This window comes from Lithobates pipiens, unplaced genomic scaffold (assembly GCF_037356315.1).
Source record: "Lithobates pipiens isolate NorthernLeopardFrog02 unplaced genomic scaffold, aLitPip1_a1.2 Scaffold_16, whole genome shotgun sequence".
Lineage (NCBI taxonomy): Eukaryota > Metazoa > Chordata > Amphibia > Anura > Ranidae > Lithobates > Lithobates pipiens.
This window is the reverse complement of record NW_027507748.1, coordinates 62,768,152-62,792,813: the sequence shown is the minus strand read 5'-3', so window position 1 is coordinate 62,792,813 and position 24,662 is coordinate 62,768,152. Positions and strand designations below refer to the sequence as shown.

General features: G+C 46.6%; 1 protein-coding gene across 3 annotated transcripts in view; it reads left to right on the top strand.

The window, feature by feature from the left end:
* The first annotated feature begins 1,265 nt into the window (after positions 1 to 1,265).
* MRAP (melanocortin 2 receptor accessory protein) overlaps positions 1,266 to 24,662 on the top strand; it is a 38,536-nt gene continuing 15,139 nt past the window's right edge. The window contains exons 1-3 of one of the 3 annotated variants that reach the window (XM_077479989.1): positions 1,266 to 1,475; positions 6,491 to 6,590; positions 12,876 to 12,898. In XM_077479989.1, coding sequence (XP_077336115.1) covers positions 1,367 to 1,475; positions 6,491 to 6,590; positions 12,876 to 12,898 — 232 coding nt within the window. In that variant the 5' untranslated portion in view covers positions 1,266 to 1,366. The remainder of the gene's footprint in view (positions 1,476 to 6,490; positions 6,591 to 12,875; positions 12,899 to 24,662) is intronic. The other 2 variants (XM_077479991.1, XM_077479990.1) reach the window with 2 other exon arrangements.

The window sequence follows — 24,662 nt, the reverse complement described above, 5'->3', positions numbered from 1 at the left end:
AATTTTTATGCATACGAATTACGAACGAATTACGAAATTTCGTTTACAGGGATGGTGGGAACCCTATGGGAATTTCTATGCTTACGAATTTCATACGAAATACTACATTTCGTTAACGAATTTTGGAATTTTGGATCCAAATTAACAGAAACATGACTGGTGTTCTGTTCACCAATCAGAGCAAGTCAGCACAGCACAGGGATGGTAGGAACCCTTCATAACGGGCACAGCGGGTGTACACTCAGACCCAGGAACTCAGCACAGGGATGGTGGGAACCCTATAGGAATTTCTATGCTTACGAATTTCATACAAAATATGAAATTTCGTTAACGAATTTCAGATCCAATTTAACAGAAACATGACTGGTGTTTTGTTCACCAATCAGAGGAAGTCAGCACAGCACAGGGATGGTGGGAACCCCTCATAATGATAAATTCATCACAACGAACTTTCGTTATTTTTACGAAAAGTCAACGTAACTAAAGTTTAAAAACCCAGGAAGTCAGCACAACACAGGGATGGTGGCAACCCCTCATAATGATAAATTCATCATAATGAACATTCGGAATTGTTACAAAAAGTTTACGAATCTAACGAAAATACGGATTTTTTTCCGTACGGAACGAAACTAAACAAATTTTCTGACGGCGCCCATGTCTAGTTTCTATATCATATGGTAGAAAGGAGGAAGTTTATGGTCAGAAAAGACCCTTTCCTAGAAAAGGCTTTGCATTGGTGGTGAGGTATTTACCTCTTCTTTTGCCTGCACTGCCCCATACAGATGTAATGGAGAATTGTCATATGACTCTTCAGAAACTGGCACTTCCAAAAGTGTCAATCAATCCATTCCCCCCCTATACTCGGTGATTCCTCCCGCTAGCCCCTATGTCACTACTGTGTCTTGTATTGGTACATTGGCAATGGTTGGTGTGGGCAGAAGAAGTGGTAATTATTTACTATCTTCTTTGTTGGGATGTCTTTTATTCATAGTTTAATTTAAAGGACTGAATGGCTTTAAGAAATCTAGCTGTGCTTTCTCCCATCTAAAATAAATGAGCATTTATAAAACGTATGTTTTGTCATTTTCTGATCATTCATAATGTCCCCATCGACTCATTTTATTATTTGTGCATTGACATGAGATCACTATGTACCCTCTGATTTCCACTATAACATTGACCCATTCCCTGTGTTTATCTTAGATTTATATCTATGCAGTGGAGGGAGGGGGTAGAAAGTAAATAACTGTTCCAGAGCTCTGAGGTCTAAGTAAACTTTCTAGTCACTGCAGGAACTGACGGCGGACCAGGAACATTGACGGGCACAGAACTGGTGCATAATGTGAGCAGTGGGCTCTGCGCCAAAATGGAAAACTTGCAAAATAAAACGGACAACTATACAGTGACATACGAATATTACTTTGATTATGTCGATCCAGTCTCATTTGATGAAAGCCAACTGAAGGCCAACAAATGTGAGTAGTAGTTGTTTTTTTGTCCCTTTGTCCCTCATTTTATCCCAATTTTCTCTGTCCTTCATTGTGTTCCAAATATTTCCTTCTCTCATTTGATCCTAAAACCCTCTGTCTCTCATTTTTCCCAACTCCATCTGTTCCTAATATAATATAATAGCTCCCCCCAGTCTTCATTTGATCCAAAATCCTTCTCTCCCTCTTTTTATCTCAGACCACTCTGTCTTTTTCCCAATTCCCCCGTCCATCATTTGGTCCTAGGAAAAAGATTCCAAGGCCTGCAGAATCAAAAGTTTGAGGTCACCACATCCCAAAATTGTAGGGAAAACACGAAACCCCCTTAGTGGGGGGGGGGGGGGGGGGGGGGGGGCTTTTAAAGTGATCAAAAACAATACTTGTATCATATAAAAGAGAAGTTTATTACAAAATACTATATTCAATAAAAAGACTTAAAGTGGTTGTAAACCCTTTCAACCAACTTTGACCTACAGGTAAGCCTAGATTAAGGCTTACCTGTAGGTCCAAGAAATATCTCCTAAACCTACACGGTTTAGAAGATATTTGCCGAAAGACAGGCACCGCTGTCTGTGGCGCATGCACCGTAGACAGCGGCACGCAGGCGCACTGAGCGGTCAACGGCGATATGCCGCGACTACAGGGGACAGCGGTGACATCGCTGGCTCCTGTGTCAGGTAAGTGACACATAATGGACTACTATGCGATGCATAGTAGTCCATTATGCTTTATCTTTGCAGGGAATGAAAGAGGAAGTAAACTCATCAGGGTTTACTTCCTCTTTAAGTCATCAAGGACAAAAGAGTGCATTAACATTTGTATGGATTACGATATATATAAAGACACATGTAGGCTTAAAGCGGGAGTCCGCCGGGACTCCGCATTTTTTTTTTTTTTAAAGCCAGCAGCTACAAATACTGCAGCTGCTGACTTTTAAAATAGTGACACTTACCTGTCCAGCGCGCCCGCGATGTCGGCACCCGAAGCCGATCTCTAGATCGTCTCTCGAGTCCTGCCGCCGCCATCTTGGGTATGGGAATCAGGAAATGGAGCCTTTCAGCTTCATTTCCCGGTTCCCTACTGCGCATGCGCGAGTCGCGCTGCGCAATAAGGACGGTCCCCGCTGCCTCTGGGATCCGTGTGTTTCCCAGCAGGCAGTGGGGCACTTGCGGAAAGGGGTGGGCACTTGCGTAAAGGGGCGTAATCTACGCCACTTTCCGCAGAGAGCTATCCCGGAAGTGGGTGCAGATACCTGTACTGTACAGGTATCTGCACCCCCCTCCCCCCTGAAAGGTGCCAATTGTGGCGCCGGAGGGGGGGAGGGTTCCGATGAGCAGAAGGTCCACTTTAGGGTGGACCTCCGCTTTAATGGATGAACCCGACGTTTCCGGCTTGATGCCCTTTTTCAGGGATTTTTAACATACAGAGCCAGGTGTCGAAAAATATCAATAACCCATACAGTATGGAAACTGCTCCCATGTGGCCCCAAACAGTCCAACAAGAATCTCTCAGCGAAGGTCCAAAGAAATCCTCCAGGAAAAAATCAGATCAGACCTTCAAATAATCCGTTTTGTCAATATGTGTAAGGCTTCATGCACAATGTCATACAGTGTGCAGAGCCTATGTAATGACATCATTGGGACCCTCTACCAACGCATACAGCCACAAATTGAATTGCATTAGAGAGCGCAGCTATATGCGGTTGTTTATGGGGGGCTTGCGTAAAAACACCTGCATGCAGGATCAAGCTTCCCTTTCCACGCAGGCGAAGATGCACCCCCCCCCCCCCATGGTTAAGGACACCATGCTGCACCCAAAATCCCAACCAAACTGACCCCAAATAATGCATGTAATAAGGGGATGGGTTACCCATCCCCCCACTGTCCAATGTGATGGGGCACATCGCAAAGGACACCACACAGCACCAAAAACCTGAGCCATGCCACACTGCCACCAGACAGTAGTGTGCAATGAGGGGGCAGGGCCATGCAATCACAGGCCACAGGCAGCTGGCAGGTGAGACAAACATGGAGAGGAGAGAGGGAGCAGCGCCAGGGAACAGAAGATGGGTATTTAAGAATCCCCAGCAAGGTTCCTTAAGGCGGCTGCCTAAGCAGCCTTATGCTGGCACTGTCCCTGTCTGCATGCACACTGATGTATGCCCCAAAAGAAGTTAGCGTGCATGCAGAGCACTTGTCATTGAGCATGCAAACCCTGGCGTACAACCAGCCTGCTCCTCCCGTTCACCTCAGTGGATGGTTGTACATTGCAGCAGTGGATCCAGGGGCATTACGCAGTCTCTGTGCTCTGTACAGCCATTTGCATGAAGCGTAATGTTTTAAAAACCTTTGTTTCTGTGTATAGTTCATCATTTTATATGTACACAGGGACAGTAATATTTGCTTGTTGCATACACAGGCTGGATTTTAAATCCAGAACTCACACCAATACATTTTCAAGGCATATGCTATAAATGTCCACCATCTGCCAAAATCTGATACATCCGTTTAGGATGGATTGAACCTTTAAAGGGGGCACATGGCAAGCAGATCCTAATGTCGCCACTCGCTCGCCAAAAGCCAGTTCTGAGTGTGTATTGAGCCAAACATCTGTGTCCCCATGGCTTTGGTCACCCAATTCAGACATCTAATACAACGTTCAGGACACACTACGACCTTTAGACTTCCAGGACAAAAAACATTTTTTCCCAAAAAACTTGGGTAATCTTTCTGATCAAAACCTTTCATCATGACCTTTCTGTATTTTCTGTGGACTAACCAACAAATTTGGTGGTGGGGGGGTTTACTAAAACTGAAGCACGCAGAACTGGGTGCAGCTCTGCATAGTAACCAATTAATTCTAAGTTCAGCTTGTTCAATTCACCCCTTCCTGCCAACCAGTGGTGGTCGGCGGGCGGGTCTGGTGCACTTACCCCATCAATGCAGCATCTATTCACTGGCAACTTCCCTTGCTCGGTGGCGGCGACAGCTTTCCCTTCCTCTCCACGGGCATTGGTGGCTTTCATTTCCTCCCTCCTCCTCGGCGGCGGCCATTAGGGAGTCTTCTCTTTTCGGGCCAATAGGAAAATGGTTCTCAGACCTGCTTCTGATTGGCCAGATTGAGGATCAGTGTTACAACAGCGAATATTCATGCACTGTTGTAACACCTGGGTGGACTCATGGCGCAATGCTCGGCGCTCTGAGCCCACCCTATCTTGAAGCCTAATAGAGCCTCAGGTGCTTCAAAAAAACACCCTTTGCCGCTGTAATTCAGACACCCAGCATCCTGAAAGGGGCCAGACACATAAATAGGGGGTGGCGGCAATGGATAGATTCATGTTATGCATGAATCTATCAATTAACCATATAGGGGGTGCCGTGGATAGAGTGGGCGGTGCCCGGGCACCCATAATGAAAAAAAAATATGGCTACAGCGGGGCTCTCCAGTTCGGGGAGGTCGTCCAATCACAGATGGTCACATGTAAACAGACTTGCCAATTAACCGCATTCCTTTCCTCACAGGCTGTCTCTATGTGAAGATAGGAGAGCCGATAACTGGCAAGGCTGACAGGACAGTGTTGTTTGATCACGCTGAAAGCGTAAAATTGGACTGGGCAGGAAGGGGGTGAAAGTGCCGGTATTGAAGTGGTTAAGCTTTGACAATAAAACATAGAAGCTGATTGGTTACTTTGCACAATAGCACCAAATTTTGTGTGTTGTGCTTTTAGTACATTCCCCTCAAAGTATCTTGTGCTGATCCCTGGTTGCATAACATACTGTAATTACGGCAAAATAGCAAAAGCAGCAAGCGCTAATTTTTACCAGTATTCTCAATACTACATAAAAAAAATATACATAGAACATTAGGTTAAAATGCAAACAGATTCACATCTATATACAGTATATATATATATATATATATATATATATATATATATATATATATATATATATAGTAACATGATTATTATGATTATTACCAGGAACATAATTATATATACAAAATGTGACCGTACAAATTGATAAATCTCAAATGACATAATTAGAGAGGGTGTGAAATATAAAAACAGGAATTTTTCAGTAATGATTATATATATCAGTAACAAGGCAACACAAATTAAGCACAGTGTGTATAATATTATACGTTGTATAAATGTGTATGACAGCTAAAAAAAACATATAAAAAATGGGAAATAACATGAAATGCATACTACATAGATCTATACATGTTGTGACCATTACCTATGAAGTGCAATTTATAGTGAATGTAGAAAACAACAGAGATTTTAGACTAAATATACTGTATAATTTATATACTTTAAAGCAGTATTAAACCAAAAAGCAAATGTTATGTTATCAGTTCTTAGATGTAATGGCTGCATTTGTTTTCTTTTTCAAGCTTCCTTTCCTTTATTTTCACCTGGTGATCTGGCCAGCAAGTCTGTTGCTTTTCAACAGAACAAACTTTTCTGCACATATAGGAAGTAGCGCCAAGACAAACCATTTACCACTGACAGGGGGGGGCTTACAATGACCTACTTTTGTTCATTTATGTAAAACTTTTATCTCAAAAGGAACAAAACTGTTTGCTGTTAATGCTTATGAAGTGTTAGCTGGAGTTCAGCTTCAATGCATTCGTTTATCAAAATTGCTAGTACATCTATCACTTTCCTCCCAACAGATTGACAATTCTGTTGTCCAAAGGTGTCCCCTGTGCTCCTTTATCCAGAGTGGGGACACCTTAATACAGGAGGAGTGTTATTGGCCAGATCACCAGTTAAAAACAGAGAGGAAAAAACACCCTGGAAAAAAAAAAAAAAAGAATGCCGCCACATCTGATTATTGATGTAAGCTGCAATATATTACATTTTTTGGTTTGAGCTTTAATACTACTTAAATACAGCCTAGAGTGATATGGTCAATAATGAAAACAAAAATTACATATTGAAAGGTAAGACTATGACTATGACATCACTCCTGTCCATGTGTTTTATGTGTTTGCAGATTCCATTGTTATCGCAGTCTGGGTTGGCCTTGCTGCTTTTTCTGTGTTCCTTTTCCTCTGTCTGCTCTACATATCCAGGACAGACCTTCCCCGATCTAAGTAAGTTGGCATAGTGGCTTTTCATGTAATAAAGTGCAAGTCCAGTCATCGCTTTATCTGCTTATCCAAACCAGGTTTTTATTCCAACCCAGATTCCTGCTTCAGAGATTTTCTATCACTTCCTGTCGCGTCCATCCTAAATAAAAACCTGAGAGAGGTGTTTAGCGGCATCCCTGACCTCCAAAGGCCTAATGGTGACCTCCAGAGTTAGGTAGAGCCGACATCCTTCTTCGCAGTATGGGTTACTAGGCATGGTGGGTTTAATGCAAGTTGAAAACATGGGCGCCAGAACAAAAGAGATTTATTGTCTCTTAACAAGAACTGAGGGAGAGAGGGTTAGGGCCAGTACACCCTTAGACAGATGCAATAGCAATTGGCTATTTCTGAGACAAAAATATGGAGACCGCTATACAGGTAAAGGGCTTTTAAGCTGGATGCAGCAACTGTATTTGTAGAACTGCTGTCTCCTATGGTAACTGAACTTTGAACAGTCAATAAGGATCTATACACGTAACTCACAATAATCCATTATAGATCTTTTGTCAAATCTCACAGTATCTTACTGTAGATCTTCACTCACTAAGCTCCCTGTCTCTCACTAGACATCAAGTTCCCAGTTGTCACTGGATCTCCTAAACTTTTCTACAGCTAACCCCCTGTATACTCCTCAAGCATCCCCTGCTAACCCCCGTTGGGTTCCTGGCTTGGAACACTGCTGAAGCTTTCCCACTTGTTCACCATCCCCAGCTGGTGAATAAGACTGCTCTGGTACTTCTTCAGACTTCCATACACTGGCCTCTGATAACCAGAGTGCATAGTTGCCAATAGTCCCGAAAATCACGGGACAATCCCGAATTTTTGAGACTTGTCCCGATTTTAATTTGTCCCGTTTATTGTCCCGAATGTTGCCGCTTGTCCCGGGCATCTGAAATTTCGGGCAATCAAGTGTTAAGGTTTTGGCGCTTTTACAACAGCCTGGGTCCTCCCTCTACCCTAGAATGTCCCCTCTTGCCTTATTTTGTCCTCCTTGTCTCTATTGGACAAGGAGGACACATGCTATTGTCATCCTGTCATTTATTTGTGAAAACTGCAAGCGGGGGCGTGGCGGGGGCGTGGCTAGCTAAGTGACTGCATAGACTCAGGTGGGACCACAGAGGGACGAGCGAGCGAAGAGACCGTGACTCTGACTCTAAACTAGGTACCCTTAATTGCACAAGCATATAGGAATGCTGTCACTTCTACTATTAGTAATGTGTCTGTTTTGGTCTTGTGCAGTTACTAAGAGCCCATTCACACAGGGGCAACACGACTTGTAGGCGACTTGAGTCAGGCAACTTGGACACGACTTGAGTTAAGATCACAGCGCGACTTGGGACGACTTCAAAACGACTTGTGATGACTTCAAGCCCGACTTGGGACGACTTACAAGTCGCCCCAGGCCAGGCGACTTTTGCCGAGGCCAAGCAGAGAATGAGCTCAAGGGGGAACTCCACGGCAAATTTCTGAAAAAAATTTGGCGTGGGTTCCCCCTCCGAGAGCATACCAGGCCCTTAGGTCTGGTATGGATTCCAAGGGGAACCCCCTACGCCGAAAAAACGGCGTGGGGGTCCCCCCCAGATCCACACCAGACCCTTATCCGAGCACGCTACCCGGCCGGCCAGGAAAGGGGGTGGGGACGAGCGGGCGCCCCCCCCCTCCTGAGCCGTACCAGGCCGCGTGCCCTCAACATGGGGGGGTGCCTTGGGGCAGGGGGGGCGTGCGGCCCCCCCACCCCAAAGCACCTTGTCCCCATGTCGATGAGGACAAGGGCCTCTTCCCGACAACCCTGGCCGTTGGTTGTCGGGGTCTGCGGGCGGGGGGCTTATCGGAATCCGGGAGCCCCCTTTAATAAGGGGGCTCCTGGATACCGGCCCCCCACCCTATGTGAATGAGTATGGGGTACAATGTACCCCTACCCATTCACCTGTAAAAAAAAAGTAAAAAAAAACACAACACACAAGGGTTAAAATAGTTTATTGCACAGCTCCGGGGGTCTTCCGTCTTCGGGGTCTTCTCGCCGGACTCCTCCGCTATCTTCTGCTAGCTCTTTTACTAGCGGAGGAGTCCGGCTTTCTTCCTCCCCGCCGCCGGCCTCTTCTCCCGACTTCGGGGGTCTTGTCCCCCTCTTCGGTTCTTCTGCCGGGCCACCGCGCCTTCTTATAGCTCTTTTGCAGGCGGTGGCCCGGTCTTCTGTCGCCGCCGCCTTCCGTTCTTCTTCTTCTTCTTCTTCTTCTTCTTCTTCTCCAGGAGATGTTGACACGACGCTCTCTCCGGCCACAATGCCAGGGACGCGCTCCGCTGCCACTTATATAGGGACAATGGGGCGGTGTCACATGGGTTGATGTCACATGGGTTGGTCACATGGGTTGATGTCACATGGTAAGGGGGCGGGGTCACCATGTGACATCAACCCATGTGACCAACCCATGTGACACCGCCCCATTGTCCCTATATAAGTGGCAGCGGAGCGCGTCCCTGGCATTGTGGCCGGAGAGAGCGTCGTGTCAACATCTCCTGGAGAAGAAGAAGAAGAAGAAGAAGAAGAAGAAGAAGAAGAAGAAGAAGAACGGAAGGCGGCGGCGGCGGCGGCGACAGAAGACCGGGCCACCGCCTGCAAAAGAGCTATAAGAAGGCGCGGTGGCCCGGCAGAAGAACCGAAGAGGGGGACAAGACCCCCGAAGTCGGGAGAAGAGGCCGGCGGCGGGGAGGAAGAAAGCCGGACTCCTCCGCTAGTAAAAGAGCTAGCAGAAGATAGCGGAGGAGTCCGGCGAGAAGACCCCGAAGACGGAAGACCCCCGGAGCTGTGCAATAAACTATTTTAACCCTTGTGTGTTGTGTTTTTTACTTTTTTTTTACAGGTGAATGGGTAGGGGTACATTGTACCCCATACTCATTCACATAGGGTGGGGGGCCGGTATCCAGGAGCCCCCTTATTAAAGGGGGCTCCCGGATTCCGATAAGCCCCCCGCCCGCAGACCCCGACAACCAACGGCCAGGGTTGTCGGGAAGAGGCCCTTGTCCTCATCGACATGGGGACAAGGTGCTTTGGGGTGGGGGGGCCGCACGCCCCCCCTCCCCCAAGGCACCCCCCCCATGTTGAGGGCACGCGCCCTGGTACGGCTCAGGAGGGGGGGGCCGCCCGCTCGTCCCCACCCCCTTTCCTGGCCGGCCGGGTAGCGTGCTCGGATAAGGGTCTGGTGTGGCTCTGGGGGGGGACCCCCACGCCGTTTTTTCGGCGTAGGGGGTTCCCCTTGGAATCCATACCAGACCTAAGGGCCTGGTATGCTCTCGGAGGGGGAACCCACGCCAAATTTTTTTCAGAAATTTGCCGTGGAGTTCCCCCTTCAGAGCTAATAATTCTGTCAAAGTCGCCTCCGTATAGACGGAGATCCGACTTGGAGGCGATCTCCATTGAAATCAATGGGTACCGGTCGCCTACAAGTCGGATAGAAGTAGTACAGGAACCTTTTCTGAAGTCGGAGCGACTTCAGTAGTGTGCATTAAGACGGCTCTCATTCACTTACATTGCTTTTTAAATGTTGTCCGACCTGAGGCGACCTGAGGCGACTAGGGGCGACCTGAAGTCGGATCAGGAGTTGCCCCTGTGTGAATGGGCTCTTCCTGTACTACTTCTATCCGACTTGTAGGCGACCGGTACCCATTGATTTCAATGGAGATCGCCTCCAAGTCGGATCTCTGTCTATACGGAGGCGACTTTGACAGAATTATTAGCTCTGAAGGGGGAACTCCACGGCAAATTTCTGAAAAAAATTTGGCGTGGGTTCCCCCTCCGAGAGCATACCAGGCCCTTAGGTCTGGTATGGATTCCAAGGGGAACCCCCTATGCCGAAAAAACGGCGTGGGGGTCCCCCCCAGAGCCACACCAGACCCTTATCCGAGCACGCTACCCGGCCGGCCAGGAAAGGGGGTGGGGACGAGCGGGCGGCCCCCCCCCCTCCTGAGCCGTACCAGGCCGCGTGCCCTCAACATGGGGGGGTGCCTTGGGGGAGGGGGGGCGTGCGGCCCCCCCACCCCAAAGCACCTTGTCCCCATGTCGATGAGGACAAGGGCCTCTTCCCGACAACCCTGGCCGTTGGTTGTCGGGGTCTGCGGGCGGGGGGCTTATCGGAATCCGGGAGCCCCCTTTAATAAGGGGGCTCCTGGATACCGGCCCCCCACCCTATGTGAATGAGTATGGGGTACAATGTACCCCTACCCATTCACCTGTAAAAAAAAAGTAAAAAACACAACACACAAGGGTTAAAATAGTTTATTGCACAGCTCCGGGGGTCTTCCGTCTTCGGGGTCTTCTCGTCGGACTCCTCCGCTATCTTCTGCTAGCTCTTTTACTAGCGGAGGAGTCCGGCTTTCTTCCTCCCCGCCGCCGGCCTCTTCTCCCGACTTCGGGGGTCTTGTCCCCCTCTTCGGTTCTTCTGCCGGGCCACCGCGCCTTCTTATAGCTCTTTTGCAGGCGGTGGCCCGGTCTTCTGTCGCCGCCGCCGCCGCCTTCCGTTCTTCTTCTTCTTCTTCTTCTTCTTCTCCAGGAGATGTTGACACGACGCTCTCTCCGGCCACAATGCCAGGGACGCGCTCCGCTGCCACTTATATAGGGACAATGGGGCGGTGTCACATGGGTTGATGTCACATGGGTTGGTCACATGGGTTGATGTCACATGGTGACCCCGCCCCCTTACCATGTGACATCAACCCATGTGACATCAACCCATGTGACACCGCCCCATTGTCCCTATATAAGTGGCAGCGGAGCGCGTCCCTGGCATTGTGGCCGGAGAGAGCGTCGTGTCAACATCTCCTGGAGAAGAAGAAGAAGAAGAAGAACGGAAGGCGGCGGCGACAGAAGACCGGGCCACCGCCTGCAAAAGAGCTATAAGAAGGCGCGGTGGCCCGGCAGAAGAACCGAAGAGGGGGACAAGACCCCCGAAGTCGGGAGAAGAGGCCGGCGGCGGGGAGGAAGAAAGCCGGACTCCTCCGCTAGTAAAAGAGCTAGCAGAAGATAGCGGAGGAGTCCGGCGAGAAGACCCCGAAGACGGAAGACCCCCGGAGCTGTGCAATAAACTATTTTAACCCTTGTGTGTTGTGTTTTTTTTTACTTTTTTTTTACAGGTGAATGGGTAGGGGTACATTGTACCCCATACTCATTCACATAGGGTGGGGGGCCGGTATCCAGGAGCCCCCTTATTAAAGGGGGCTCCCGGATTCCGATAAGCCCCCCGCCCGCAGACCCCGACAACCAACGGCCAGGGTTGTCGGGAAGAGGCCCTTGTCCTCATCGACATGGGGACAAGGTGCTTTGGGGTGGGGGGGCCGCACGCCCCCCCTCCCCCAAGGCACCCCCCCATGTTGAGGGCACGCGGCCTGGTACGGCTCAGGAGGGGGGGGGCGCCCGCTCGTCCCCACCCCCTTTCCTGGCCGGCCGGGTAGCGTGCTCGGATAAGGGTCTGGTGTGGATCTGGGGGGGACCCCCACGCCGTTTTTTCGGCGTAGGGGGTTCCCCTTGGAATCCATACCAGACCTAAGGGCCTGGTATGCTCTCGGAGGGGGAACCCACGCCAAATTTTTTTCAGAAATTTGCCGTGGAGTTCCCCCTTGAGCTCATTCTCTGCTTGGCCTCGGCAAAAGTCGCCTGGCCTGGGGCGACTTGTAAGTCGTCCCAAGTCGGGCTTGAAGTCATCACAAGTCGTTTTGAAGTCGTCCCAAGTCGCGCTGTGATCTTAACTCAAGTCGTGTCCAAGTTGCCTGACTCAAGTCGCCTACAAGTCGTGTTGCCCCTGTGTGAATGGGCTCGAACCTTTTCTGAAGTCGGAGCGACTTCAGTAGTGTGCATTAAGACGGCTCTCATTCACTTACATTGCTTTTTAAATGTTGTCCGACCTGAGGCGACCTGAGGCGACTAGGGGCGACCTGAAGTCGGATCAGGAGTTGCCCCTGTGTGAATGGGCTCTTAGTGCTTGAATTGTTTGTTTAAATATCTCAGAAACCACGCTGTCCAGATCAGATGCAGGAAGCATAGAGATCCAAGTTCTGGTATTCACAATACAGGCCTACATTGATTGATTTGCCATCTGATCATGTTTCTGAATAAGTGCTCTGAGTATTCAATACTTGCTGCTATTATCCCACTGGCAGTATGGAATATTGTTGTCAATATCCTCTTATACTTTCCTAATGGAGATAACACTTATGCAGCAAGCAACCAGCTCACTAATTATGTCTGTTTTTTTCAAGGAATCTGTTTTGGGGGCATCATGGTAAGCACTGTATGATGTGTCTTATGTGCATGGAAAAATGATTTACTATCATTTTAGGAACTCATCTTCTCTTTTTTCTTTGAGTACTGTAAATGCATTCGACAATCCAACCTTGCCATCATTTAGCTGAAGCCAAGATGTAGGCACTCAGTAGATACTAATGCAATATTTCACTTATACAGAAGACAATGAGGCTGATTTACTAAAGGATTTCTGAATCATCACACTATAAAATGTGTGAAGATTCACTTTAATTCTCGAATCAAGTGAAAAGAAAATTCCTGTTTACTTATTATTAATGGAATAGTTAAAATGAATTTTCCCTAAAATGTATTGTGTGAACATTCCTAATTTCTTTAGCAAATGAATTGTAATTGGGATTAACTATACTAAAATATAATAGGCCCTAATGTACCTTCCACATTCTGAGATGGGAAAGAGGGTCACATTTTAACACAAAGTATGGAATTCATAAAGAATATTTGAAGCACTCCAGATGACACGCGCTCTAGCGTGAAATGCATAGAAGCGAGGCCTGACATGCATAACATTAGGATCCCCCTCCACTTACGTTTGGAAAGCTGAGACGCACTGCGCACGCTGTGAATCATATAGCGGCATCAAACCGGCTTCTGCTTCCCCTTGAGCGGATTGTTTGTGAACCTATGCTGGACTATGTAAGTGCTAATTTTAAGCAATTAAAAAAGCGGTATCACACTATATCCTGCCTTTTGTGGCTCTTTGTGGTGGAGCTATTTCACAGACTTACATAGTTGCCAACTGTCCCGAATTTCCCGGGACATTCCCGGGATTAGGACATTTGTCCCGAATTAATTTTGTCCCGGGAAATGTCCTGGGAAATTCGGTTTGTCCCGGGAAATTGAATTTCCCATTTTTTGGTCGGCGGCCGGCGGAGATATTGTCTGAAAGACGTCAAATAACGTCTAGTCAGAACAGGAGAGCCACCGCTTGGCCATCCTTTTGCTATAGGCCGGGTGAGAAATGGTTAAAAATGAATCTACAACTCATGATACATTAGTGTGATCAGTGGGAAGAATGCTCCTTACATTTGTGGCCAATGGGAAGAATTACCCCCTTACAGACAGCTAAAAAGATCAATGGTTTCAGTAGGAACTTATCTGAGAGGTAGAAATTGCTCATTGCTCAAGGAACCTCTAGCAACCTCTGGAGGAACCCTAGGGTTGCCTGGATCCCTGGTTGAGATATTCTGTTTTAAACCAAGAAAATGAAGACCCTTTGTAAATGAGGTGCAATCTGTTCCATTTTCGATGCCTTATCTGTGCCAGAGACACAGCATACTGAGTAGGAGAGCTGAAGCTGCTTGCTCCAACTCCCTCTGTCTGATGCCTCTTACAGCTGAGATCGAGAGACTGTGGGAAAGTTGTTAACCCTGCATTTACTGGGGGCAGCGGTGGCAATAACACACACACAGTCCCAGTGTGATGAAATAACCTATATTGAAATAATGTAAAGATAGTTCACAAACACCCGTGGAAAGGCAGCCCAGCATGTGAACACTCACAGTTGCGACAGCGTGTAGTAAGTAGGTTTCAGCCAAACTGACAGCATCTGGGGCAGAATGCGGACTAGCCACCTTGAACCCAACCGGGCAGAGGTCCAAAGAGGTTATGACTCCTACTCTTTCCCTCATCAGGCACAGTATTAGTGGTAGGGAGAGTTTACTAACAGATGGGGTACCTTGCACTACACTTTCTCCTCAACATCAAGCGCACCAAACCCAAGAGCTAGGGTCTTAAATAAACTATGCCATACCCAAGATGACCACAAGAGTCACATGGGCAGCCAGCATTCAATCGGGTCGTTGCCCCAGTGACTCAGAAAACTAGAGGAACCAGGTTTCTCATGAGTTCCTCTCATCTGCATTGTTGTTGCAGTTGAGCACCACCTGCCTACATGCAGGCTCAGTCCATGTTGGGTGCTTGCTGCCCAGGCGGAGAGAGGCTTGTGAGCGGTCTACCAGGTTATGGCAGACTTAACACAGAACCCGCACCAGTTTCTCTTTCACTCAGAAATAGAAAATGGCACTGGTGGCGTAGAGACCTGAAACAGTGAATGTTTGGAATTCATGAAAAGTGGCATAATCGCCAGAAATAAGTAACAGACTATAATGCAGTGCATAGGCATTGCCCCTGATCAACTGAGTCACAAAAGCCAATAACGTAACCACTTGTCTACTGGGTCCCTTTACCCCCTCTTCCTGCCCAGGCCAATTTTCAGCTTTAAGCCCGTGTTCACACTATCACCCGCTGCGGAAAGCACAGGAGCGCTGTGCGTCCCTGTTCCCCCGTTTCAGGGATGAATCAGGGCCGATTCTATGACTGAATTTGGCCTTGAAACGGAGCCAAAGACGCACACGTTTTTTCTGCAGTGCGCTCCGCAGCCGCCCCAGAGATATGTGAAAGCGCTCCATAGGGAGCCAGGCACATTCTCCTACTATGCGAATTAGATGCGGTGAAACGCACATCTAATTTGCATAGGTGTGAACAGGGGCTTAGTGCTGTCGCACTTTGAATGTCATGCAACACTGCACCCAAAGTTTTTATCATTTTTTTTCACACAAATGCAATTTTCTTTTTTGGTATTTAATCAAAACTGTTTTTTGTTTTTTTTCTAAATAACTGAAAAAAGACCGAAAATTTAGAAAAAAAAACAAAAAACAGTTTTTTTGCACACAGGTCATTTTTCTCTTTCACTGATGTGCGCTAATGAGGCAGCACTGATGAGGAGCACTGTTGGGACTGCACTGGTAATCAGGACACTGATAATCAGTACCCTGATCATCAGTTACATAGTAGGTGAGGTTGAAAAAAGACACAAATCCATCAAGTCCAACCTGTGTGTGTATTTATGTCACTATTATATTCTAAATCCCTGTATGTTGTGGTCGGTCAGGTGCCTAGCTAATAGTTTTTTTTAATTATCTATGCTCCCTGCTGATACCACCGCCTGTGGAAGGGAATTCCACATCCTTACCGCTCTTAGCCCTTGTACAAACGGTCAGAGCTTCCGACAATCAAATCCGTCAGAGTAATTCCGACGGATTAATTCCGGAAGAGGTGTTGCATACACACGGTCGGACAAAGTTGTCGGAAAATCCGATTGTACATAACGTGGTGACGTTATTTCGTTACGACGGGACTATGTTCGGGCTAGTAGCCAATAGCTTTGGTCTAGGAATTTGATCTGAGCATGCGTGGCACTTTGTCCGTCGGAGTAGGCTACACATGATCGGAGTATGTCCAGTCGGAGCATTTTGTCGGAAACTTTTACCGGCAAGTTGGAAAAGTTGGTCCGTCGGATATTCCGACGGAAACAGTCCGATGGAGACCACACACAGTCGGATTATCCGACAAAATGGTCCGATAGGACACATTCCGTTGGAATCTCCCACCGTGTGTACAAGGGCTTACAGTAAAGAACCATCTACACAGTTTAAGATTAAACCACTTCTCTTCTAATTTTATTGAATGGCCGCGAGTCTTATTAATTCCCTTATGCGGAAAAGTTTTATCCCTATTGTGGGGTCATCAGTACGGTATTTGTACATTGAAATCATATCCCCTCTCAAGCGTCTCTTCTCCAGAGAAAATGAGTTCAGTGCTCGCAGTCTTTCCCCGTAGCTGACATCCTCCAGCCCTTTAATTAACTTTGTTGCCCTTCTTTGGACTCTCTATATTTCCAGTACATCTTTCCTGAGGACTGGTGCCCAGAACTGGACAGCATACTCTGGGTGCAGCCGGACCAGAGTCCTGTAGAGCGGGAGAATTATTGTTTTATGTCTGTAATTCATTCCCTTTTTAATCCATGCCAATATTCTGTTTGGTTTGCTTGCAGCAGCTTGGCATTGCATGCCATTGCTGAGCCCATCATCTACTAGAACCCCCAGGTCCTTTTCCATCAGTGTATATGTTCTATTTAGAGAAGCTGGTTTTTGGCTCTCTTCTCCCTTGGAAAGGAATGCCAATAACTGGTTTCTATTTACATCTGTGAGCAGCTGTTATTGGACACAGCTGATCGCGTGGTAAAGAGCTGCCAATTGGCTCTTTACCTCCATCTGTGTCCTCCAAACACTATGATCATAGAGAGCGCCGCCCATGCCCCGCAGCAGGCGCGATCACGGGAGGCCGTCATATGGTGGCCTCCCAGAACTACCCATCATTTGGCTATAGCGCGGTCAGCAAGCGGTTAAAGGTATGCATAACTATAAAACATGTTCCCCGCGGCAGTCCCTGGCTTCCCATTCCTTTTGTTTGACATTAACTTGTTCATTAGACCTACTAATGGCATAACAATATTCTCCCCTATAGACTTAAATGGTGTTTGCTGCAATGTTAAGCAAGATTTAAAAAACCCAACCCAAGCACTGCAGATTTGCCGGTACCTGCTATGCACTTGGGTGTATATGACCTCATAACAGACGTAATAAGAAGCATATAGCAGAGCTGGCTGAGTACAGCAACAACGATGTGACCTCAAACTCCGAGCATATGTCAGAGAGGCAGCGAGACCCTCAGCTACAGATGGAAGGATCATTGAGTCTACTGAATACTGTTGCCATGGTTGCGAGGAAGTTACATTTGAATTCTTTTGAATAAAAAAAATCACAAGTGGCTTCAATAATAATAATAAAAAAAACACACAGCATCCTTGTCTTTTTCTATGGTTACTATTTTAAGTTTCTATAGTTAAAGCATATCTAAACCCAAAAACCAAAATGTTATATATTGCAACTTGCCAATCTTTAGAGTAGATGCACACTTTTGCTTGTTTGTTTTAAACTTTTGATCTGACCATTAACACATCTGCCTCTGCATTGTCCTTTGAAGCATGATCCGTGTTGGATTGCTCTTCAGAGCGCATTTGACAGGCGGGGGGGGGGGGGGGTTATACTGCCTCCTCTCCACTTGTTTTAACCCCTCTAAACTTCCCGTCAGCACAAGATCGCAGGGCACCCCTATATATTTTTGCCGCACCCAACTTGAAGCATCGCAACCTAACTCCTCGTTAGGAGTTCAAATCCCCCGGACAGGTGGAGCAGCTTGTTGGAACCTTGACAACTCTGGATCGCATCAGGTAAGTACAGCGGGGACTGACGGTGGGGTTGGGGGATAGGGTGTTAGGTCACCTATACAGGTTTTACAGGCAAAGAAAAACATCCATTCCAGTGTGGACAGTTTTCTGGCTGTGCTGGACACACAGCCTGCCTTTCCTCCAATGACCAAGACCTGTGCTGAGACGCCCCCTTGCTCTTCACTGGGAAGATCAGTGTCCTGCTGTATCTCTGCCTCTTGTTGACACCCCACCCCCCGGCAGTCTCCACTACACCTCTCCAAGCCCCTAATGCAGCTGAGAACAGAGGTCATGTGATAATTAAAAAATAAATAAAAGTATTTTCATATATACGCTATATTACCAAAAGTATTGGGGCACCTGTCTTTACACGCACATGAACTTCTATCGGGTTGAGGTCAGGACTCCTCCACCCCGATTACGCTCATCCATGCCTTTATGGACCTTGCATTGTGCACTTGAAGGGGCCATCTCCAAACTGTTCCCACAAAGTTGGAAGTATGAAATTGTCCAAAATGTCTTGGTATGCCAATGCCTTAAGTTCCCTTCACTGGAACTAAGGGGCCAAACCCAACCCCTGAAAAACAATTCCACACCATAAAGCTCTATTTTGATCTTGATACTCCAGGTTACAGTGTGCCAGAAGCTATGAGGCATGTTAAGCTGTTGGGCATATTGTAACCAGACTTTTTTTTATGGCATTGGCGCAGTAAAGGCTTCTTTCTGGCAACTTGGCCATGCAGCTTATTTTTGTATTGTATTGTGCTCATTGAAACAAATCACACCATCTAGCTCCATGAAGGCTGCCACTAGATAATACAAGAGACTACAACAGATACACATGGACTTTCAACGTTGTCCTAGCTTGCGCCAATTTTACCCTATGTTCTGCCTAATCTTCCTTGGTCTACCTGACCTTGGCTTGGTATCAAGAGATCTCTGAATTTTCCACTTCTTAAAGCGGGAGTCCGCCGGGACTCCGCGTTTTTTTTTTTTTTTTTAAAAGCCAGCAGCTACAAATACTGCAGCTGCTGACTTTTAAAATAGTGACACTTACCTGTCCAGCGCGCCCGCGATGTCGGCACCCGAAGCCGATCTCTCGATCATCTCTCGGGTGCTGCCGCCGCCATATTGGGTATGGGAATCAGGAAGTGGAGCCTTTCGGCTTCATTTCCCGGTTCCCTACTGCGCATGCGCGAGTCGCGCTGCGCAATAAGGATGGACCCGCTGCCTCTGGGATCTGTGTGTTTCCCAGCAGGCAGCGGGGGACTTTCGGAAAGGGGCGTAATCTACGCCCCCTTTCCGCAGAGAGCTATCCCGGAAGTGGGTGCAGATACCTGTACTGTACAGGTACCTACACCCCCCTCCCCCCTGAAAGGTGCCAATTGTGGCGCCGGAGGGGGGGAGGGTTCCGATGAGCGGAAGGTCCACTTTAGGGTGGACCTCCGCTTTAATAAGTTATTGAACAGTACCAATTGGCATATTCAAAGCTTTAGATATCTTTATAAAGTTCCATTACCTGTTTAAACGGGTCCTTTGACAGTTATTTTCTGATCCTCGTGGCTCAGTGCATCCACGTGAGAGCCAACTCTTTGACTATTTATACACAAATTGCAATTTAAAAAGTCTCAGATGGGGGCAATTAACCTTTAATTGCCGTTTTAACCTGTGTTTGTCTGTGCCAAGGCCAAACATTCTAAGGAATGTAACTTTTTGATCAGTGACATTTGGGTTATTTCATTATGATTTAAAAAGGAGCCAAACAAATGTGATAATAAATTACTTTATATGATCAATACCCTTAATAAAAGACAGTTTTATTGGCACGGTCAAATTTTTTTAATATCAATGCCAAAATGTCATGCTTTCTGCCAGGGTATGCTAACTTTTCAGCATAAATTATATAATACAGTCATGTATTAGTTATATATATATATATATATATATATACAGTCACGGCCAAAAATATTGGCACCCCTTCTGTCAGAAAATACACCACTTTGCCCAGAAAATTTATGCAATTGCAAATGTTTAGGCATTCTTATGTTTCTTTCTTTTGATTTTATTGGTATGGCACAAAAAAGTGGTGAAACAAAAACCAAATTCTGACGCATTCCACGCAAAACTCCAAAAATGGACTGGACAAAATTATAGACACCCTCAATTTTACTATTTGGTAGCACACCCCTTGGAAAAAATAACTGAAATCAATCGCTGTCTGTAACCATCAATGATTTTATTACACCTCTCTGCTGATTTTTGACCACTCTTCTTTCGCCAACGGCTCCAGGTCACTCAGATTGGAAGGGTTCCTTCTCCCAAATGTTGTTTTGGGAACTCTCCACGGGTGCTCTATGGGATTTTGATCTGGACTCATGGCTGGGCCAGTTTAGTACTCTACAGTGCTGTGTCTTAAAACATTTCTGGGTGCTCCTTGACGTGCGCTTTGGGTCATTGTCTGCTGTAAGACCATGAGCTCTGACACTGCACCCCAGAATTATTTGGTAGTCGTCAGATTTCATACTGCCATGCACACAGTCAAAACATCCAGTGCCTGAAGCAGCCCCAAAACATCAGTGAACCTCCATCATATTTGACTGTAGGGACTGTATTCTTTTCTTCAAAGGTCTCATTTATTTTTCTGAAAACAGTAGAATGATGGGCTTTACCATAAAAGCTGTAATTTTGTTTCGTCTGTCCACCGCACTTTCTCCCAAAACTACCTTGGCTTCCTCAGGTAAGTTTTGGCAAACGCTTTGATCAATTTTTTTCTTATATCCACGTCCAGGGAGATTAGCCGTAGTGCCACGGGCCGTAAACTTTTTGACAATGTTGCCCATAGTGGACACAAGAACATTAAAGCCCCATACACACTATCAGATTTTCTGCTGACTTTTTCCTTCAGATTTACCAAAACCATGTAATAGAAGGGCCTGCCTGATTGCATACAAATTGAAATTCCTAAGGTTTGACCTCATATTATATGGTTTTGGTAAATCTGAAGGAAAAACTCAGCAGAAAAACTGATAGTGTGTATGGGGCTTAAAGCGGAGGTCCACCCTAAAGTGGACCTCCGCTCATCGGAACCCTCCCCCCCTCCGGCGCCACAATTGGCACCTTTCAGGGGGGAGGGGGGTGCAGATACCTGTACAGTACAGGTATTCTGCACCCACTTCCGGGATAGCTCTCTGCGGAAAGGGGCATAGATTACGCCCCTTTTCGCAAGTGCCCGCCCCTTTCCGCAAATGCCCCGCTGCCTGCTGGGAAACACACAGATCCCAGAGGCAGCGGGGACCATCCTTATTGCGCAGCGCAATTCGCACATGCGCAGTAGGGAACCGGGAAATGAAGCCGAAAGGCTCCATTTCCTGATTCCCATACCCAAGATGGCGGCGGCAGCACCCGACAAGACGATCTAGAGATCGGCTTCGGGTGCCGACATCGCGGGCACGCTGGACAGGTAAGTGTCACTATTTTAAAAGTCAGCAGCCGCAGTATTTGTAGCTGCTGGCTTTTAAAAAAAAAAAAAAAAAACACGGAGTCCCGGCGGACTCCCGCTTTAAGATCTCTGGAGATGGACTTATGACCCTGAGATTGTCCATCCTTTTCCACAATTTTTGCTCTCAAATCCTCAGACAATTCTTTGCTGCTCTTTCTCTTCTCCATGCTTTGTATGACACAGAGAGCCACACAACAGAAAGGTTGAGTACATTTTTCACCATTTCAACTGGTTGCTGTTGTGATTTCTATATTGTCAGCACCTGTTCATTGATACAGGTGAGTTTAACCACTTAAGGACCGCCTCACGCCAATCTACGTCGGCAGAATGGCACGGCTGGGCACAAGCACGTACCTGTACGTTGCTTTTTAAGTGCCCAGCCGTACGTCGGGAGCGCGCCGCCAGCGGCACGCTCCCGACCTGGTCCTGAGCTCTGTGACCGTGGCCGCGGGACCAGCGGACCCAATCGCCGCTGGTGTCCCGCGATCAGGTTACAGAGCTGAAGAACGAGGAGAGGTCTGTGTAAACAAACATCTCCCCGTGCTTCCTACTGTGGCTGTCACCGATCGTCTGTTCCCCGTTATAGGGAAAGACAATCAGTGACGTCACATGTCAGGCCATGACCCCCTACAATAAAAAAAAAAACACATAACGTCATACATAACACCTACACTTCCCACTAGTGGTTTACTCCTTCACTGCCAGTGTCATTTACACAGGAATCAGTGCATTTAAAGAGCACTGATTGCTGTATAAATGACAATGGTCCCAAAAATGTGTCAAAAATGTCCGATGTGTCCGCCATAATGTCGCAGTCACAATAAAAATCGCTGATCGCCGCCATTACTAGTAAAAAGAAAATATTAATAAAAATGCTATAAAACTATCCCCTATTTTGTAAACGCTATAACTTTTGCGCAAACCAATCAATAATCACTAATTGCAATTTTTTTTTACCAAAAATATGTAGAAGAATACGTATCGGCCTAAACTGAGGAAAAAAATGTTTTTTATATATTTTTGGGGGATATTTATTATAGCAAAAAGTAAAAAATATTGCATTTTTTTCAAAATTGTCGCTGTATTTTTGTTTATAGCGCAAAAAAATAAAAACCACAGAGGTTATCAAATACCACCCAAAGAAAGCTCTATTTGTGGGAAAAAAAGGATGCCAATTTTGTTTGGGAGCCACGTCGCACGACCGCGCAATTGTCAGTTAAAACGACGCAGTGCCAAATTGCAAAAAGGGGCCTGGTCCTTTGGCTGCAAATTGGTCAAGGGCTTAAGTGGTAAATTACAAATGACAGGAGCATACATGGTTGAATTTCGAACAAATTTTTTTTTCAAAATCAGAAAGTTTTTTTTTTTTTGTGATCCGATGGTGCCACCATTGATTTTTGAAATTCGGCCGACCAAGCCTTCAATTTCACCTCATATTGCTACAGAAAATAATTTTTGTGGCCGGGAATCTTCTTTTTTCTCCGTAAATTTTCTTTTCTTGCACATGCGCATTTTTATTCTTATTACATTTCTCGCACGATTCTCCCATCAATGATTAGGAAATAGTTTTTCAAAAAATTTTCAACATGTCTGATTCCCCAAATCTGATTGCTGCACGAAAACCGGCTGTTGCTGCAGCCAACTAATGGTGCGAAATTCGTCCAAAAATTCTTAGATACGATTTTCAAAAGAAAATTCTTTCGAAATTCGAACCGCGTATGGCTGGCCATACACTATACAATTTTCTTATTCAATTTCCTTTAGATTTACCTTCAACTATGTAGTGCAAGGGCCTGCTCAATTGCATACAAATTGAAAGGGTTTAGGCTTGACCTCATATTATGTGGTTTTGGTAAATCTAAAGGAAAGTTGAAAAAAAAAAAAAAAAAGTATAGTGTATGGCCAGCCCAAGAATGCAATTATTTCTTACAATTTTGAGAAGGTGCCAATAATTCTGTCCAGTCCATTTTTGGAGTTTGCGTGGAATGTGTCAGATTTGGCTTTTTGTTTCTCCCCTTTTTTGTGTCATAACAATACAAACAAAAGAAAGAAACATGAGAATGCCTAAACATTTGTAATTGCAACAATTTTCTGGGCATAGTGGTGCATTATGCAGGGGTGCCATAATTTTTGCCCATGACTGTACAGTGAGGGAAAAACTATTTTGATTGACTCACAGCAGAGCGCGCTGTGATTCGCCAAAACATGCAGGTCAGGTGCATGCTTTGGCCAATCATCAGCCATTAATGCACCGTGATCACGCAGTGAATTATGGGGCATTCCGTGGCACTTGAATTAGATGTAAACACCCCCATAATTTTCGGAATTCGGGGGAACAGCCCAACACTGAATGTTCGTGTTGAACTTAAGTTCGACTCAAACCACAGGCTCATCCCTACTTCACAGCATCAAAGGGATGGGGCCATGTACTGTCAAGTCTTGGGTGAGAACCTCCTTCCCTTAGCCAGGGCATTGAAAAAGAGAGGCACGGAGCAATGCCGAAGGCATTCAGCGGAGGGCCGGCATGACAGGGGTTAACGGGGGCGGAGCCAGGCAAGGAGTGTATGCCGGGGGACTGGACAGATCAGAGTATGGGCGGGCTCCATACTCTGTGAGGCAGGAAGTGGAAGGGGAGGGGCCAATCTGCACGAGGAGCTGTGAGGGTAAGGAGCTTCCCACCCACCCGCCCTACGATTGGGAGAGATGGTGGTGACGATGGGGAGGGGGGTCGGAATACTGGTTGGTGGTTGTTTGGCGGGGTGCAAGGTACTTGTGAAGGTCATATGGGCACCTAAAGGGCATGGTTTAGGGACGCATCTGAGGGCGGCTCCCAGTTGGTATATGGCTACCTGCTAGTTGTCTCTGAGTCGGAGGCTTTAGCGACTTGAGGCCTGAGAAGTGGCTAGCAGGTACAGTCATGTGTTATGCCTATTGAACCTTGTGCCCCATGGTGGTGATAAAACTCAAAAGAGATATTTAGGTAAAAAGGTTATTACGTTATTTATGTTAATTATAAAAGTTATATTTTGGTTAATAAAAATAAGATTGGCTGTTGTGGCCAATTCACTCCACCCCGTGTTGTGTGATCATTGGAGGGTGGGATGGGCTATTGGTAACGGGTGCAGCCATAGTTAATACCATAGTCATGGGTTG